Raw genomic sequence first — 20757 nt, forward strand, 5'->3', positions numbered from 1 at the left:
AGGCAGAGAAGGACAAATACCATATGTTTGCACGTATAGGAGGATTAGGAGGAACTTAACGGAGGACCATGGGGGAGAAGAAGGGGAAGAATAGTGGGGGAGAGGGAGGGAGGCAAACCATGAGAGACTCTGAATGCTGAGAACAAACTGAGGGCTGATGGGGGTGGGGGGGAGGGGAAGGGAGGTGATGGGCATGGAGAAGGGCACTTGTGGGGATGAGCACTGGGTGTTATATGGAAACCAACTTGACAATAAACTATTAAAAAAATAATTACAAAACTAGAAGTCAAACCAAAAAAAAAAAAAGCCAGAAAAACAAAAACAAAAAAAAAACAAAAAGTAATAAAATAAAATAAAATTACTTTGAGAATAATATACTCTGGAAATAAGTCTAGTTGATTACCTAAGGTATTTGAAGAAAGTGCTAAAGTGAGCATTCTTTTTACCTGAAGAAACCACTAGAAGAATCATAAGGGAGATTTTTTTTTTTCTTTTGTGAACTGGGATGGCTTATGGGGGGAAAACAGAAATATTACGATGCAGGGGGAACACCGTGTACCCCAGATTAGGACATACTGACTTTAGATGGAGGAGCAAGTTTTGTATGGCCGTTTGGCATGTAAATTTATAAACTTAAGTTTAGGCTATATGATAATTTGAGAGAGGGACTAGCTGTATGTAGGACTAGAAGAATGAATTCTGTTTGAGTCATATTTTTAGTTTAATGAAGAGTATGAGGTTAGGTATTGACCATGGATTAGAGAAACCTAAGAATTCAGGAAACTAGATAAATGGAAAGGATAGAAGCAGATGCGTTGCAAATAGAAGATGATCTTTCACTGCCTCAGTGCCTTGGCCTCTGCAATGGTTGGTAGACTTATCAGTTAAGGCACACAAAATGGGAGGTGCTAGCCAGCGAACTATACTGTATAAAAATGGCACATGAGAGGCAATTCCCTGGACTGAACGGAGGTCAAAGGGGTGGGAAGTAGAGGCTATCACCTGGGACTACCAGCTGTTTAGAGAGTATCCATTCAAATGACAGTTCCCAAATGTCCACTCCTCTTACTGCATCTGCTCCATGTGGCCTTCTGCTTGATCACCCACATACCTAGTGCCCATCACAGCTGTCCTCTCTGCCTCACGTCTTTGCAATGAACTTCAATGATAAGTATGTATCCGAGGGCCTTGTGCCTACTAGGTCTTCTGACAATATAGCACAGGGTAGTACTACATACTTTGGTCAAGTTATTTACATTCTCTATGCCTCAGTTTCCTCATCTGTACTTAGGAGATACTACTACTAACCTACAGGGGAAAATGTTTCTGTTCTGAGGATTTAATGAAAGTACTTAGCATGGTACCTGACAAGCAGTGACTCCTTATCACCATTATCAAGATGAATAAAAGAAACTGCTAGCATGTTGCTGGAATGTCTGCCAAGCAGATGAACCATACAATGGAATCAACATTTTGTTCAAAGCTGTGAATGAAAACAAGTAATCGTATTTGTGGCGGCTGACAAAGTGAGTCAGGGGATTTAGGAGAATTATTATTCTAGAACCAATGACCACACAACCCTAGCTGAGCCAAGAAGAAGGTGATAATACCTTTTAGGAAAAGGAACAGAAAAATAACAGCTTGACCTTTGCTGTATGAGGATGATACTGCAAGGTTGGTAAAGGGCAGTGAGGACATTGACATGGAAAAGGACATGAATTCACAACACAGATGCCTGCAGATTCCCTCCTGAACGCACTGCATGGAGTTCTCTGCAGAGGTGAGGTAGGGTTTGCCTCCCTTGACCAGATTTGGTGGTGGGGAAAGTGGGGATTCACACCTGCCCGAGATTCTTCTCAACAGTTTATACTGCTCCCTTGGGAAAGTGGTCTGAAGGGTGAATTTGCTAAAATTATTATAACCCATCATTTGAAAAGTCAAGAATCCCCTAAATGGTACTCTGAGAAGATGTCATAACCATCCTCATTTTAGTTTGAAATCAGAGCACAGTACTATCCTTGATATACTAAAGTTGAAAATGCTCAACAGACTAAGCCATCTTTTCCAGAACACTAAGGTTATAATGAATATCATTTGCTAGGTCCTGGAGCATAAAGTCACATAAGATGTGATTTCTGTCCTCCACAAGTAGAGAGGACACAGGCATCACACAACAAGTACTATTTGTCACACTTCCCTACAATTTCCTTAATCAGATATGTCCTTACAGTATCTCTCCACATTTTGGGAACATGTCAAGTAAGTGAATACAGATGACTCTGCAAGTCCCTGCAAGGTTCTCCGTTGCTGGCACTTCACCAATCTCTGCCTAATAAATTCTGATGGGAGGTCTTACACCTTGAAGGTATAGGAGGAAATGGAAATTTCAAAAAGAGCAAAAAGTGAAAAGAAATACAGAAAAAGGCATTGGTGCTCCTGGGTTTGTGGGCCACCCGACGCTGTGTGCTTTGGAGAATTGTCCACCTTTACTCAGATGCAGTCCCAGGAGGGCTTTCCACAACGTCTTGCCACTGGGCATGTCTTGCTTAGTGGGCCACCAAGGGACTGAATTCCAGCACTTTCTGTGGTTGTCCTTCACCCATGGAAAAGTCATATCTCCTGGCTTTACCGGTAGGCCATTCCCCTGAGGCTCCTTTCTGCCGGCAACAGCAGACCTTGTCTGTCCCTCCTGTTCTCATATCTCAGACTTCTAACCGCCAGCATCAGTATCTCTTCATCTGAGGGCTTGCTTTGGTGTCTGGAGACCACCCTACCCTTCAGTAACAGAGAAGTGATGCCCTCCAGGGAGCAAATTTCAACAGTGACAGATTACAGTGGGTCTATAAATGCCACAGATGGTCATTCTACAGCTTGAACTCTACGGTGCCCTCCACCCCCAGTAGACTTAAGCACTAGTTACCTTTTCTGCTGTTGGCTCTCTTTCCTGTCTCATGTCCTCAGTGTTTAGTTAGGATCACCTCCCAAATAAGCAACTTGCACTTGAATCCTCATCTCATGTTCTGCTTCTGGCAAACCCAAAATGGAGACATTGGCTGTTGTCCCTGGCTTGCTTCTTCTCCATTAAACAGGCATGGGGACAAATCAAAGTTTCTGCCCAAGGACATTTCCAACCAGTATGTAACATGCTGGTCTCTTCTTTGCTAAGTTGCTGGAAGGAAAGAACTATACGAGGGACAGAAGAGATGTGCTTTCAGTACGAACGCTGCTCTCCCCCCAGGTTCCTAGGGGCTGCCCTGCTTTGCTGTTTATCTCTTGCTTCCAAATTCTCTGGTGGTTCAGACTCGAGCTGGGTACTGGGCAGGAGGTAAGGGGGACTGAGCTTGTAGGGTCTGTGCTGCACAGTCTGTGAACCCTGAGCACATACATCACTCTCAGTTATTGGTGGCACTAATATGTGGAATGCTCAGTGTTCTTTAGTTTCAGCCATGGGTCCTGGTGCTAAATCTGGGACAACAGAGTTCCACGTAACATCCTGCTCCCGATGAATATTTAAAACACAGATTTTGGGGCGCCTGGGTGGCTCAGTCGGTTAAGCGTCCGACTTCAGCTCAGGTCATGATCTCACGGTTCATGGGTTCAAGCCCTGTGACGGGCTCTGTGCTGACAGCTAGCTCAGAGCCCGGAGCCTGTTTCAGATTCTGTGTCTCCCTCTCTCTCTCTGCCCCTCCCCTGCTCATGCTGTCTCTCTCTCTCAGAAATAAATTTAAAAAAATTAAAAAAATAAAACACAGATTTTTTACTACTGACCAGATACATGAAGCCTAAACTTTGGTATCTTTATTGGTAGAAAAGTCCAACAACTGTCTGAAATCATTACTTTCAAAGCCACATTTAAAAGCCAAGCACGCCTATTTTGAAGAAATTGTGACTAAAAAAGAGAGCAATCTTGGCTAGAAAGAGAAATGTGAAAAACATAAACAAAAATTGCATCATTTCTTTCAGAGTGAATCTCAGATTCGTTTGGAAAGGTGAAGCCTACAAAATAGGATTAAAATGATGACGCTTTACTTGCAGATATGACTCCACTGGTGTAGGTCAAAGTACGTGAGCCAACGTGAAGGAAATGCCAGGATCAAAATAAACCCTCAAACAACACCTCTGAACGTGCCTAAACGCTCTCCACCAACAACAGCAGGCACACAGACTCTTTTACGGCACAGGACAAAAAAAAAAAAAAAAAAAAAAAAAAAAAAAAAAAAAAAAAAAAAAAAAAAAAAAAAAAAAAAAAAAAAAAAAAAAAAAAAAAAGCACAAAACAACAAAAAAACAAATCACAAAAAATGAAACTTGAGAGCTAGAGAAAGAGAATCAGTTGTGGGAAATGGGTCCTTGGAGGCAACCATTTCACTTATGTGTGATAACCCTAGAGGGTTAGAGTCTTCCCTAAGAATGTTCTTCAATTACCAGTAAGGGTGAGAGGCTCTGACAGAGCAGTGGGTACAGGGTCCCTCTCGGTGTGTGACAAGACGGAGGAGGGCCACATTCTCCTGACCACTCGGCAAGGTGATGGAGGCAGTTACTTCCGCCACTGCCGCCTCCACACCATGTTCTGTGTCCCTTCGTGGCCAGCTGTCCAGGCTCCTCTCCTTGGTGAATAACTGAAGGCAGCTTGCCAAGCAGTGAAGAAAACCACTGTCATCTGTGTGCAGCGTTGTGTGTGAATCTGGGTTCTCAAGATCCAATGTGGCCCCAGGAGGGAGGAGAAGGACAGCTGGAGTGGAGTGACAGCGTTTGAAGGGTCAGTGCTTTCAACCCAGTATGATTCGCCCGTCCTAACAGACTCAGTGCTACAGTACTCAGCACATGGCAGGAAAAAAGACTAGAATTATAGCCTTTCAATTTCTTGGTAATTAGCTAAGGTGTCATTTCATTTCTTAAGGCAGAGAGCTGTATTGCAGAATAGAATACAATATTCTCCCGAATATTTACGATGATAGCTGAGCCATAAAAGGGCTTTCGTATTTGAGACCGATCACTTTTTAGGCTATGCCACCGGATGCCCCCAAGGTATGTCTTCAATCACCTGCGCCCCGGTAGACATTGATATTTCACTTCCTGTTATGTAATACATGTTCTTGTAGCTACTTTTTCAAAGGCCAGTAGAAGTAATATAATTCCTATAGATAACTACTGTTAACAGTAAACAATTTTTCTTTCCAGTTTCTTTTTTCTGAGTGCATATATTAATGAAATCGGACCTATGTTATATATGCAGTTCTATATACTGATGCTAAACACACACACACAGAGTTTCAGCTCATTTAATATGCTATTTGACCAAGGTATTACATCATTAGATAGTTTTAAAAATGTGGTTTCATCGTCTATAATACATTTCATTGTGGATAGGACGTTTGATTAAATTATCCTGAGTTGTGGGACATTGGCGGTTGCTGCCTCCAGTTTCTGTGTGGAGTGGCAGCCATTACAGTTACCCTCTCAACCCCCCCCTCCACACACACACACACACACACACACACACACACACACACTGCCATTTCTCATCTTCCTCCTGAGGAAGAGCGTTTTCCCAGCCCCTCTCCGTCCCCTTCTCTTTAGCCTCTGGCTGCCAGGAAAAAGTTAGGCTTTATAGAGGTAAGCTCCCATGTGCCCAGAACTGTCTATTCCTGGGGAGGCCAGTCAATCTAACTTCAAGATTCAGTATTAGAAAGCTGTGCACCCAAGCCACGTTCTCCATTAGCAGGAGACAAGGACACGTTTGATTCTCCACCTGCCTTTTCTGCTGTATTGTAATTCAAATGATTTAGAACTCAGGAGAGGTGAAGAAAAGTGTAATCTACTGAGCCCTCCCAAACCAGAGCCACACCGTTTCTAAATTTTCCCTGTTCCAAGTAATGCTGGGATGAATATCCTTTTATAGGAATCTTTGAGTATGTCTTGAGTTATAATTTTCTAAGAAATTCCTTGACTGGCCATTACTTACTTTTAAGAATTTTACTTTGAAGGCTTGTAAACATACTGACAATTTATCATATGGCTCTGGAAGCATGTTACTAAGTCGTGAATACATAGATGTATTGTGACTGCTCTGCATTGGGAGGAAGATCTTGAAGATGCAAGAGAGAAGGGGAAATATTTGGTGGAAGTTCTTCCTTGGCTGAGGGAAGAGAGCCTCACTCTAATATGTATAAGGAAGCACCGATGCACATTGAGTTTCGAGGTGGAACTAGTGAAAATTTGAAAGAGTTCATATCTGAGAAAATGAAGCATATGTATTTTAACCACATACATGTCTATACATTTTAAATACCATATCTGAAATTTTTAAAAAACTACATTTTGCATTAGCAGCTATTACATCCTATAACCAGGTGCTGCAGGATGGACATTAAAACAATGAAGGCCATCAGGAAAGGTTCAGCAGGAATTAAGAAAATAGTGCATCAAGTGCATGTATCTCAAAGGATATTTTATATACTCTAGCAACAACTTACAACTGGAAAAATATCCAACCTGGACCTCACTAATTAAATGACTAAATTTACTAAGTAAACTAACTTTAGTTAGCAAATGATTAAATCATGTAATAGATCCTGCTAAGAACTTTCTTTAAAATGTTTCTATTAATATTGTAGGGAGTTTTTTTCCTTAGCTTTGAATTACATCTATTCCCATGAAACAAGGTAGCTATCGCTATTTCAACATATGTAGTAATGAGAACCTATCCTCAGCTTTATAGTTTTCAAGTTTACTGAGTCTATGAAAGAAATATGTGTTCTGAATTTGAAAACTCTTTATTATTTAACTCTAGCACACACACAAAGCAGCAACTGCTTGAATGACCTCGTGAGAAGGACCAATAACAAAGAAGATGCGTACTATAAAAATCTTTTTATGAATATTGATAAGGTTACCTACTAATGTGTTGCAGATTTCACCTTCTGACCACTATCATTCATTTCAAGTGAAGGGCTGTAACAACATTCAACGTCCATCATCAGCTCTCACAGAGTGCTTCCTATCCACATTTGGCCTCCAAACCAGAGCAGGTTACTGGGTATAAGCAGAGTCTATGCCAGAAATCCATTTTTCATATGGCCTGGGGGGCTTTAGAGAACAGTCTCAACAATCTATGGGAAAGGCAGCCACAAAACAGAACAGGAAATTCCGTTTAATGTAAAATCCTCTTAACTGTACAGCTTACTCTAGAAAAGCCAAAGAAATACGTTTTCCTGAGAAATATGAATTTGGGTTTACTAAATTAATGAGAAAATATTAAAATATTAATTTTATTTTATTGTGTGCATTTTCCCCCATCACTCTCAGTACAATATTTTATTTGGGAGTGAATGCCATGTTATTTAGAAGCTTCTGGCTCCTGGGAAAATTACGTAAGTAGCTTTTGTTGCCAAAATTTAAATGGATAGTTTTTACTAAAAGAAGTAGAATCTAGCACAAGGACTAAGTTAGGCAAGGCTTGACTCTTCCAACTTGAGCTGAATCAGGCCAGTGCCATTTGAGGAAGAAATGAAGTGGGGTCTCCAAAATTTCCCCAGCTAGACGCAAGCGCTCCCTGACACACTGGGGTGGCAAAGACTGCTTATCACTTCCTCAGCATCCATTCTCTCCTCCCTCTTCAAGAAAGGGTATGAGCCCGAGTTGCCCCAAATGAGATCTACATGGAAGTATTATGTGGATTCTCCAAGAGTCTCCTTAAAGAATGGCGTGACTGGGGCGCCTGGGTGGCTTAGTCGGTTAAGCGTCTGACTTTCGCTTAGGTCATGATCTCGCGGTTCGTGGGTTCGAGCCCCGCGTCGGGCTCTGTGCTGACTGCCAGCTCAGAGCCTGGAGCCTGTTTCGGAGTCTGTCACTCCCTCTCTCTCTGACCCTCCCCTGCTCACGCTGTCTCTCTCTCTCCTAGAAATAAATAAAACATTAAAAAAAAAAAAAAAAAAAGAATGGTGTGACTCTCTTTGCCCTGTCCTCCTTCCTGGAATCTGCTGTAAGTCCCTGAAGGTAAGAGCTCCAACCTCCATCTTAGACCACTGAGGTGGCCTGAGATGATGGAGCAGAGAGCCCAAAGGAGAGACTCCAGACCCCAGAAGACATCATAGACCTGCCACAGTAGAATTGTCTACTTAAAACAATTTGAGGGAGAAAGAAATCTTTATTGTGTTTAAGCCAGTGGTACTTTAGAGTTTTCAATTACATCCAGTTCTAAACCTACTGCTAGCTAATTCACTGGTTAAAAACGGAAGCTCAGAAGGTAAGTTAGAAGGGACTATGCCATTTCAGGCTCTGCCAACGATTGGTCTACATTAGACCAGGGAATGGCAATCAAGGACATTAAATGAAATTCCGTGTGCCAGGTCTCTGAAGAATTGAGACAAATCACACCCAGAATTGCTACAGACTCCAATTTGTCAAAGGTAGGCCAAACGTCAGAAAATGCTATTTTCTGATTTTAAAATATTGCTAAAATTAGAAAATATATTTATATATTATATATAAAGAGAGAAAGAGAGATTTAAATACACACAGACATGAGCATATACAAGTATCTCCAACTGACATGCTCCCACTGAATGATAAGGCCTGAAGGCCATGGTTTATGTCTTCTGGGTTAACATGCTTGGCTTTGTATCTTATGTAACACTTTTGAAGCTTCAGAAATGGAATCTTCCACTTCTCCCTAGCTGTTGATGTAACTCAAGACATGGACGTGACATGGTAAAATGTGGGTGAGGATGGGAAATGGCAGGGGACAGCAGGAAAAAGACAAGATGACAAGTCAGAAGTTGGATTGACTCTGTCTGTGGCATTTACTTAGCTTTGTGATTCGCTTTTAGTTACCTGACTTCTGGAATCTGATGCTATTCCTATAAATCTGTAGAACTGACTGCAAAATCTCAATATGAAGCGCTTTGTAAATTATAAATCACTTTACAAATTAAAGGCGAAAGATTTATGCGATCTGAAGAGAAACCAGAGCATAAAATCACTTTACAAATTAAAGTGATACTTGGCCAAGAATGATACACTTAATTTCATGGCCGCTATTTTTTTTTAAATTTTAAGGTTTATTTTTGAGAGAAAGAGAAAGTGTATGCATATGTGAGTGAGGGGGTGGGGGAGAGGTTGTGGGGAGCAGGGAACAGAGGATGGGAAGTGGGCTCCACACTGTCAGCATAGAGCCCAATGCAGGGTTCGAACTCAGCAACCCTCAGATTATGACCTTAATGGAAGTCGGACACTTAAGTGACTGAGCCACTCGGGTGCCCCCCTGGCCACTACTAAGAGAGGTCCTCTCTGAGCACATTTGTACCCGGAGGACACGGCAGGGGGAGGGGGTTGTGAGAACCACAGAAGTGAAGTAGGACAGAACAGTCTAACCTCTCTCTGTGTCTGGGCATTCAAGCTTTTGACCAAGAGTTCTCATGATGCATTTCAACCAAGCATAACACAATACTGGCAGCCGATAATGATACGTGTCTTTGACAGAAGTAGTAAGTGAACATTCTTATCACATACCTATAATAATAATACAGTGTCCCGTAAGCTGGGTAAAACAAAACTAATAAATAAAATATATGCACTTTGGATTCAATATTTGAGAACTATTTGCTCTCTCTCTTCAAATGAAGAATTCTGGTACTAATTTTGCCTGGGAAATATACATGAGGTCTAGATCTATTTTACGCACTGAGGACTCATTCCATCCATCCATTCATTCATTCTTCTAAAGTTCCTATATAAGGCCAAGGAAATATGAGAATTGTTGAAAGGTTTAAGAAGCGCAAAAGAGAGAACCTTTCCAGAAGTACGTTTAGAAATAGATCTTTTCAGTATCGAGAAAGAACTTAGCTTGTGCACCAGTGAGCAACTCTCGACATCTAAATCATGCTCTCAGTTTGGAACAGCTGAATCTACTGCATATTGTAGGACTGCCCCCACGTTTTGCCAAAGGAAAGGAAAAGTCGAACCTTCCTTATTCCTTCAGCATTTGCGCCACCAGAAAGGCTGCTGGAAAATGCACAAAGGCTATTATCAGCCTATTGTCTCAAAACAAAATAGCCCTGATCTTATTCATCAGGTAGTCTAGTGCTACCTCACACAGCTCCAGATCTCATTAGAACACTTGAAAGCAGATCCTTTCTTCCCATAAGGCTGAGAAAGCAGATTGTCTCCTGGTCCACTGCTGTGGACATATAGCAATGATGCTCTTTGCCTAAAGCTGGGAAGAGCTGCCACCCATCTATTCCCAGTCTTCAGGCCATCTAAAGCTCGAATTTTTGGTGAGACAGCATAATCCCCAGCAAAAGATCTTATTTCTGGAACTCTGGAACAAGGGAGAAAACAGAACTTTTTTTCTCAAAGGAAGCTTCATGCTGTTTGTTTAACAGATATTTAGCAAAAGTGAAGTAGGAATGAGGGGATTTTATTATGACTTGAAATGCTGAAGAGGTGGAGAGCCTTGCACTCGTAATGGGGCCAATCCAACATATGCAGTTTAGGTAAGGCAATTTACAAGTACATGGGGAGAAAAACTAAGAAGAAAAGTCATTATGAAACCGTGTCCCCTTGGAAAGGAAAATCTGAAGAGCTTTCTGTTTATTTTGCAAAAGGTTTTAATGTAATTAAGTTCAAGGGGCTAAATTTTACCCCCATTCTCTTGATTGCGTTTCTGGAGGGATCTGTGCTGAGTAGATTTTACTGCTTTAGTCCTGTACTCTTTGATGAGTCCTGGGGGACGATGTCTAAAAAAGAAAAGGTCTATGCTGCAGTAACCCTTTGAAATAGAGTGTGATAAGGGTCCGCACATATACTTTCCATCAAGCTGTCGAATTCTGATACCAAATAAAAAATGAAACCCACCGTTAGCCTTTTTGTTTAGTCAAAAAGTCGTATGTGCTGAGAGATAAGGGCAAATTTCATGTTGGTAGAGGAGATTCTATCTCTTGAGATTTTTACATAAGAGGAGTGAGGTGTATGAATTGTGAGGGGTAGCTGCGTGCTTGCAGGCATGTCCTGTGTCGACGTTTAGGTATCTGTGAATTTGTCTGCCTATGTTTGTGTCTGTGCATAGCTGTACGGACATTCAGCTACGAGTGGAAAGGTTTGAAAAACTAATTTTTCTGCGGAAAGCAATTAACAACCTCAGAACTGTCCCTGTGATTTTCAACTTCCCAGGTCATAAACACAATCAGTTCCAGTAATACCATTGTGCACACACACGGGAATCTGATGAGCTGTCTCATTTCCATGATGAGACGTATTAAGTTTCACATCCAAACCTGAACTACAGAGCTTACCGTTTTCAAACTAATTCCAGAAGGAATTACGCTCGCCTGACCGCCAGGCAAAGAATCCCTATTCAAACCTCCACTAATGTCATTTTCAAACATCAGTTACCTTCTATCAATTTTCTCCAAACAGCATATTTTAATTACACCTAAGAAAGCTCATGTGGGATTTGGAAAGGTTACAGTAAAGACATGTAAGTCTCCAGGTTAGACAGGGACTGAGTCCAGCTGACCGTCTCCCGCACCTTCTTATAACCCAATCAGAATGAGGAAAGAAAAATAAAATCAAGGGGAAGTTCAGTGAACACAAACTTTTGGAAAGTCTCTGCTTGTTAATTACAAATGGATCCAGGCTGAATCAAGACGCTGGGAACCTTGTTGGCAATTTCACTTTCCAAGACAGGATGTAGTATTTGGAAGGAGAAAGCTGAAGACAGAGTAGGTCTTGAGGCGAGCAGTGTGTACTCGATTCATTACCCATTTAACTGCTTTGGCTCAACGTACTCAGAGGCCCCAGGCCAATGTGGCCAAGCCAAACAGAGGAGCTGGTATATGGCAAGTTTTTCCCTGATGCAGCAGGGTTCTTCTCTGATGGCGTGGGTGGTGACATCAGGACCAAGGCCAGTCTTAGGACCTCATGAGTACTTGGAGTGGGGACTGACAGAAATGGATCTGCAAAACTAAACCCTGACTGGTGAAACAACTTCAATAAAAAGAGAGCACCTTTAAGGAATTACTTCATCTCTTAAAGACCAAAGCTTTTCAAACATCATAGGAAATGAAAAAAGCACAAATAAAAAGAAAAATAGGTTCAGTGGACTGATAAAATGATAGATGTAAACAAATTTAGAAGGCAAGTGAAACACTGAGAAACTATTTGCCTCATACTTAGCAGCAGGAAGGAGGGTTAATATCATTAAGATACAAAGAGCGTTTGCAAATCAATAAGAAAAAGAAACCCTCAAATAAAAAATGGATAACCCCAAAATATTTTAATGACTATTCAAGAAAGAAGAGCTATATATGGCAGATAATATTCGAACGAAGTGTTCAGCGTCACTAATAAGGAAATGCAATTCAACATGGGATTCCATTTTTCACACAGAAAGTGGGGCAGAGGGCAGGCATGTCCAAATGACACTAACCCATGTTGGCTACATCCTAGGTACTTATCCAGGCAACTGCAATTAGCAGTGTAATTTGGTATCAGTTTTCTGCAGGGCAACTTGGCACATGTACCAAAGGCCTTAAAAGATGGGCACACTCAGGGTGCCTGAGTGGCTCAGCCGATTAGGTGTCCAACTCTTGATTTTGGTTCAGATCACGATCTCACAGTTTTTGAGTTTCAGCCCTGTGTTGGGCTCTGCACTAAGAGTGGAGCTGGTTGAGATTCTCCCTCTCCTCCCCTCTCTGCCCCTCCCTTGCTCTCTCTCTCTCTCTCTCAAAAGAAAGAAACTTAAAAAAAATTCTTTTTAAGTGGGCATATTCTTTGATGCAATATAGCTACTGCTTTAGAGTTTGCACTGAGGAAATTATTAAAGATATGAGCAAAAACTGGGGTGTCTGGATGTCTCAGACAGTTTAGCAACCAACTCTTGGTTTCAGTCCAGGTCATGATCTCACGGTTGTGAGATCGAGCCCCATGTTGGGCTCCACACTGAGCATAGAGCCTGCTTGGGATTCTCTCTCTCCCTTTCTCTCTGTCCCTCCCCTGCTCATGCCTTCTATATATATTAAAAAAAAAAAAGAGAGAGAGAGAGAGAGAAAGAGAGAGCAATATTAGTAACACAGTATTGTTTATAACAGCCTAATATATAATAATAGGTATTTACGTGATAAAAACAAAGGCATACTCTATAGTGGAATACTAAGTGACAATAAAAAATGATAAAGTAAAAGTATATTTCTTATTCTGGAAGAAAACTGAAAGTATGGTGGAATAGAAAGTCAAGTTACAAAAGAGAACGTACAATATGATCCTTTTGGGGGCAAACACTGTTTATACATCCACTAAATCATATCTATTACCTAGATAACTGCAAAGTCAAGAAGGGTGTGTATCACAGTATTACCATGCATTTACAGAAAATCTGTCTGATTATTTTATTTTCTGGTTATAATAATAACCATTTATTATCAGTAAAATAAAATGTATTTTAAAGGAAAAAATGAATCAAAGAGACTGGCAAGAATCCAGATAAAGCAGATATATTCAGAAAATCAATAAAGTTTCTGTACATCAAGAATAATTGTTTAAAATTGAATTTGACAAGGTGCTATTCATGGTAGCAATATTGAATAGAATACATTTAGGTCTAAATTTGGAACTACAGGTAGGACTTAATTATTAGAAATCTACAACCTTATTAAACAACATAAAAAGAACTGGTTTGTATGGACATACCATATTTTTGATATGGGGGGACTATTATTATAAAATATAAGTAGTCCACAACTTGAGTGTTTTCCATATTGAAATAAAAATCCTGGCTGCCTTTCATTTGAAATATGTGAAGATGAATTAAAAATTCATATTAAGTAATAAGTACATGAAAATTGATTTCAGAAACATAGGAAAAAGAGAGAATTTGCACTACCATATATTTAAATATATTTAAAGTTATAGTGATGAAATCACTTTTGCAAAGTTTAAAAATAAATACATAATAAAAATTAATATAAAGCCAGGAGAAGATAAATACCTCAAGCATTTAGTAGATGATAAAAGTGACATTCAGTGAAACTGGAAAAGGATGGATGGCTTTTAAGCAAATGATATGAGGACAACTTGTTGACTATTAACTAAAAAATAAAATTAGACATCTTTGGCATGCCATACACTAAAATAAGGTCCAGATGGATCAAACTGTTAAATGGAAAACCATTTCTCCAACTTGGGAAGTGAAAAGGCCATTCTAAGAATGTGAGCAAATATAGGATCTTAAAGACAATGTTTGATAGATTTGAATATATAAAAAGTTAAATTATCCATCTAATGACACTGCAATAAACCCAAATAAAAGGCAGTTAACTGGTATAACACTTGCAGCAGATACAAAAAGAGTTACCACTCTTACCATAAAAGAGGTTTTACAAGACACACACACACACACACACACACACACACACCACTAAACATGTACTGTCATTGCAAAATGGGCAAAAATTATGACCAGGTAATTATCAAAGGAAAAATACAAATGTCCAGTAATCGTACTGGAAAAAAGTTCATCCTCAATAAAACTTTTCTAGTTTCTGAACTTGCTGAAATGATACTTCCATTCACCTATGAAACTGGCAAAGATATTTAAAATAATAGTATATGTTATCGTGACCATGTGGCAAACTGATAGCTGTGATACTCTGCTGGTGGGAATGTAAATTGAGACAACCCTCCAAGGGAGAATTGGACAATATGTATCAAGAAGTTTACAAATGTTCAAGTTCTTTAATTCAGGAAGCTCTACAGAAATCCCTCCTGAAGAAGTAATTAAAAGGGTGCACAAATACTTGTATCTACCATAACTTAGTTAACAAAAACCCTAAGCGTCCAATACTAGGTGACAGGTAAAATAAATTATGGTGTATGTATTGAATAGAATACTATACAACTAATGTTGATATCTAATACGTATATTAGGTATGTTATACGACAGTAGATCACTTTTGACATAACATGAAAAATGCAGGCTACAAAACAGCAAGGCATCAATTTGGTGAAAAGTATGCACAAATGTGCATACTGGGCAACTGTCCAACAACATGTAAACAGTGGTTTTGTAAGGGTGATGGGGTTATAGTTTTGGGATTTTTTTATTCTCCCTTTTCCTCCTTTCTGTTTCATTCATTCCAGAAACACTGGCTTGCTATTATGTGTGAGACATGTTAATACGTTCCAAATTTTCTTCAGCTGAAGATGTATTCGTTGGTAATCAGAAAAAGTTAAATTGTATAAAACTCCGTCATCTAAAACGGACTTCCTCTTCCAGATGCTAAAAATTCTGCAAAGGCTAAAATTGGGAAAGGCACCCACGTGTATCAAAAGCGTAAAATAACATAAGAAGGAATTGAGAAACTGCTCACTTTATTCTGCCTCTTACCTTCAGAGACACTTCATAAAACACACTCACCTGTTCCAGCTTGGACATGGTCTGCCCTTACAAGCGTGAATGTGCATCGCATCTTAAGGACCCCTTCCCAAGAAGGCCCTCAAAGACCACTCAGAGGAGCCTGCCAAGTCGCTAAGCGGTTAAAATCCATTACACCCCAGGACCCTACCCCAACAACGGGAGGGTAGGTATGACTCTGATTTTGTGCACGGGGGACTTGCCCTGGGGAGGCTGTGGCTCGCCGGAGGCTGAACCCCGGGTTGGAGGGGAGCGGGCAGCAAAGGGTAGGCGAGGCGGGGCGGGGGGCGAGGGCCGGGCCCGGGCCCGGGGGCGCCTTACCGCGGCTTGCTGGAAGGCGCCCTTGGTGTAGGTGCCGCCGCCGCGGTAGGTGATGGCCGGGATCTCGCGGCTGAGCAGCGCGCACTTGTGCTGGTGCGCGCGGCGGTGGGAGATGTAATCGACGCGCGGCACCACGTTGTTCTTGGACGAGAAGGTCACGATGGCCACGCGCGTGGCCGTGGGCACCACGGGGAAGTCGGACAGCAGCTTGCGGACGAACTTGAGCTCGCTGAGGAAGTTGGCTTGGCCCACGCTGGACGACTCGTCCACCAGGAAGACGAGCTCCAGGCGCTCGCTGAGCTCCCGCAGCCGCCGCACGCGCCGCCGGAACGCCTGGCCCAGCCGCTCCACTTTGCTCTCGGCCGCGTCCTCGCCGGGCGCCGGCGGCGCGGGCAGCCGCCCCGGGGCTCCGGGCGCGGCCTCGGGGAAGAGGCGGAAGCTGAAATTGCGCGACGGGGACATCTGCTGAAAGGTCGCCCAGCCCGAGACGAGCGCCAGACCCCAGCAACAGAAGGCCAGGCGCGGCCACATCGCGCCGGAGACGGAGCGGCCGGCCCGGAGCGCGGGCGTCGGCCCCGGCGCGGAGAGACGCTCGGCCGCCCGGCTCGCGGAGGGGCGTGCGCGGCGCGGGCGCGGGGCGGCGGCCGGGGCCTCGGCGCCCCCTGAGCCCAGCCTGGGGACTCCGGGCGGCTCGGGGGCTCGGGGGCTCGCGGGCTCGCGGGCAACGGCGCGCGCGCTCTGCCCCTGCGCTCTCGCCTTTTTTTTCTTCCCTCTCTCCTCCTTCCTCTCCTCCCGAAGCCTATAAAATGTTTGAAGGAAAGGGGGCAGTCAAGAAAAATCTCCCGCGTCCCTCCTTCTCCCTCTCTCTGTCTCTCCTGCTCCCCTCTCCTCTCTCTCCTTCCTCTATCTCTGCCTCGATCTCCCTCCTCCCCCTCTCATTCTCCTCCCGGGATCCGGCCAAAGTCTCTCGGAGATTCCATGGCACCAGAACCCCGCGTCTGTCAGGCTGTCAACATTCCCGCAGCAAGCGCACCAGCGCCGAAGCCCTGATTGATCCCATATGTCTGGCAGGAGCTGCAGAGGAATTCACTGGAGATGGATCCAGATACCGAGAGTGCCACAGTAATTGGAAACACTTTGTAGAGGAAAACACACACGGACTGGCCAGGGGGTTGAAAGCATCCTTTGAAAACTGCTTGCTCACCTTTTGTGTGTCTCTTTATCCCCCCTCCGGTGCCCCCAAGCCCTCTCCAAATACACGCGTGACTTTCCTGGTGGGGATTTCTGATCAGTGTGTGTGAGTGTGCAGATTCTCGAGGGTCCCCTCGCACCACACGGTATAGAGATTGCATCTACCCCTAGGCATCTCAGAGAGGTGATTTGTCCCGCTGCTTCCTCTGTGCATTTATTTATTTATTTATTCATTCATTCAACAAGTATCTTTGAGCACCTTTTATGTGCCAGGATACCAGGAATATAGTGAGGAACAAAAATTGGCGTCGATCTTTTCCCCGGGGTAACAAGTGAGGTGACCATAGACAGATATTCCACAAACAATACCTATAATTATAGTCCTCCAGGCTAAGTGCTGTTAAGTAGACAGACTCGACCTTGAAGAGGTCAGGGAAACCTCTAAGAACATTTGTGCTGAAATCTGAAGAATGAGTAGGGGTCCCCCAGGCCCCTTTCCTGTGCTTGTGGTCTATTTCAACAGGCAGGACGCAAAGAGGTCTACTTCCTTGACTTTGAGTGATACCCAGCACACAGTTACTGTGAAACACAGTTGCCACCTGGGTGTGGTTTTTCCAAAGCAAGATCCCAAAAGTAAAAGCACACTCTGCATTGGAGGCAGAGACCTTCATTAAACTATTCCAGCTAGGAGTCAGGAGCCTTGTGGAGAAAGTACCTTGCAGTTACAAAAACCACCTGAACCAAGTTACCGTCGATTCTTGGCATCAGCTGCATCTATTTCATGCTAGAATTCAATGATCTTAAAGGTTCCTCGATCTCTAATATCAGATGCTTTAATTCCATCTATATTTAATGAAAATCCTTCAATGAGAGATATCACAGGGTGTTGGTTGAAATGTTGGGGTTCTGGAATCAGTTTGCGTGGGATGGAATCTTGGCTCTGCCATTCACTAATGTATCACCTTGACATCGGTTTGCTTATCTGTAAAATGGAGTAATAATAACAGTCTGTTAGGGCTTACTCATAAACATCTAGAGTTCTTAGGACAGTGCTTAGAATATAGTGTGTACTCTATAATTACTGATTCCATCATCACCATCTTTAATCATGAACGTTCTTCAAATTCTTATTCTTCTAACAATATTTATTGACTATCATGCAGCAGGATGTTAGATACTGGGGTTTTAAGCTTGAGTAAGACTCCGTTCCATCCAGTCCTCCAGAAGTTCAGAGGGTATCAGAAGAGAATATAATTTGCAAACATTTACAGAGTAGTAAGATGACTACAGGAATGGAGAAGGGGGAGCAGGAAAGAGAAAGGTCTAAATCCTCCTAGGGAATGTGCAAGACCTCATTTGAGCTGAGATTTTTAAAAAGAGAGAGAGAGAGAATTTTTTCCAAATTGTATCTACTCTGTGTTATTTCAAACACATCATTAAGAGCTAACGTTTCAGGACCTGTATGTGCCAAACACCATGGCAACTACTATGTGTACTAGCCCATGTGTTCTTTACAAAAATCTAGGGAGGTAGACAATCACTCTAGGATTCTTTGGTTACAATCAAGAGGCACCCAACTTCTCACTTAAACAAAAAGGGATTTCTTGGCTCACATGGGAAAGGGTAGGGGGCGGAGCTGGTCTCAAAAGGCTTGGAAAGGAAATCGCGAACTACTTAGGCCTTCCATTTTTCTCTCCTTCGGCTTCTCTTTGCATATTAGATTTCGTCTCTCTCTTCAGATTTATGATCTGAGGAGGAAAGACTCTTCTCCTCAAGTTTAAGTTTAAAAAGTTATCAAAACAACAACCACCATCACCTTAAGGAAGGACTTCACTAGAGAAGGCATGGGTTATATGCCCATCCTTTAACTCACTCTGTGATTGAGGGGATGGACCATTATAACTGTCCTAACTGAGCCCATATGCTCACTATAGCAGAGACCACTAGTCACCTCCCCACCATATCTGATCTCACCTTCTTCAAGCAATAGAGCTCTTGAGTTTTAGCTGAGCATGCAGTGTTGAAATAAAGGCTACATATCCCAGCCACTCTTGCAGCTAGATGTGGCCATAAGACTAGGTTCTGGACAACTCTATGTATAGACAGAGGCTGCTGTCTTTTATCTGTTGTCTATTCCTTTCACCCCTTAATCCATCTTTCTACCTGGAACTTGATTATGGTGGCAGAACTCCGGTAGCCATCTTGGACCATGAGAATGATGGGCACATTCTAGCTCTGGGTGAATAACAAGCTGGAAGGAGCTTGGCTTCCTGTAGACTTCATGGAGCAGAACCACCATACTTAACCTCAGAATTCCCAACTACCCATTTGATATTGACTTTTCTATCACATGCAGCTGAGCTTGATCCTGACTGATAAACCCACACCTGTAGCCAATGGCTATCTTTCAAAACATGCTTTGCTTTACATGAGTGCTATGGCAGAAAAAAGAACAGAATGAATCCCTCACAACCTCCCAAAGTTGTTCCCAAAGGTGATACATCACTTCTGCTCCATTTCATTGGCCAAAGAAAGTTATATGGCCATCTGTAATTCTAAAAGGAATAAGAAAGTACAATCCTACCATATTCCCAGTAAGCAGAAAGCTAGAAATACTTGAGAAACAGAACAATTACCATATTGAGTCACGTGACAATGAGAAGCTAGTTGACTTCACAAAGCAAAGGAGGGAGAAGCAGTGAGTAGGGGGAAGGCAGAAAAAAAAAAGTAAAGGAGGGGCGCCTGGGTGGCTTAGTTGGTTAAGCGTCCGACTTTTTGTTTAGGTCATGATCTCGCGGTTCGTGGGTTCGAGCCCCGCATCGGGCTCTGTGCTGACTGCGAGCTCAGAGCCTGGAGCCTGTGTCAGTCTGTGACTCCCTCTCTCTCTGACACTCCCCTGCTCACGCTGTCTCTCTCTCTCTCTCTCTCTCTCTCTCTCTCTCCTAGATATAAATAAAAAACACTTTAAAAAAAGTAAAGGAGACATAAAAGCCTGGGGAGGCTTTGCCTACCCTAAAATTTAGGAGGTTCCTACAAGAAAGAGTTATAAATCAGTTTCTGGAAGAGCCTTCTGATCCTTGGTTTGGGACAGTAAGTTTATCTGATGCCTGCTATATTTACATATAACCACGGTCAATTATGTAACAGTGCCTGATTTTCACAGGGGTTTTAACTGAGCAGCCATGGAGATTAGGTTAAAATCTTCTTTTCTGTTTTTCACCCCAGACCATCTAGGAACGTTTGTCCTTTTTTTGCATAAAAAACACTGGATTATATTAAAATATGGTTATTAAAATACTTTTTATTCTAAGGATTTTGGGGGTTTTTTTTAGATTCAAGTTAAAATATTTTTTTTAACTAAATGTGTCATGTAGTAATACATGGACTTCTTCATGATCACATTAAATAACATGTATCAATTGTTATGTAAATGTTTTATTTTCTTTTTTTAAGTTTATATTTTTATTTTGAGAGAGAGAGAGAGAGAGAGAGAGAGAGAGAGACAGCAGGGTGGGGGATGGGGAAAGAGCACAGAGAGGGGAGACAGAATCCCAAGCAGCCTCCTCATTGTCAGCGTGGAGTGCAACGCAGGGCTCAAACTCACAAACCATGAGATCATGACCTGAGCTGAAATCAAGAGTTAAATGCCTAACCCGCTGAGCCACCCAGGAGGCCCTGTAAATGCCTTATTTTCTAAACAGTGATGAAGGTAACAATATTTTGAGGTATTTGGCACGGGTCTAGGCACATTTAAAACTCCCAATGTGGTCCTGACACATGCCCTAGGGGTGAGCACATAAGGCCAACATGGGGTCGTGTTCTTATGATGAGCTG

General features: G+C 42.4%; 1 protein-coding gene across 1 annotated transcript in view; it reads right to left on the reverse strand.

Annotated features, from left to right (window-relative positions):
* Positions 1-16263, reverse strand: part of SVEP1 (sushi, von Willebrand factor type A, EGF and pentraxin domain containing 1) — a 191645-nt gene extending 175382 nt beyond the window's left edge. Inside the window, 1 exon segment of the mRNA XM_039239447.1 lies at positions 15733-16263. Within this exon segment, the coding sequence (XP_039095378.1) occupies positions 15733-16263 (531 nt within the window).
* Between the last annotated feature and the right edge of the window lie 4494 nt (positions 16264-20757).

Source organism: Hyaena hyaena, unplaced genomic scaffold (assembly GCF_003009895.1).
Source record: "Hyaena hyaena isolate Hyena2069 unplaced genomic scaffold, ASM300989v1 scaffold_6, whole genome shotgun sequence".
NCBI classification, from domain to species: domain Eukaryota; kingdom Metazoa; phylum Chordata; class Mammalia; order Carnivora; family Hyaenidae; genus Hyaena; species Hyaena hyaena.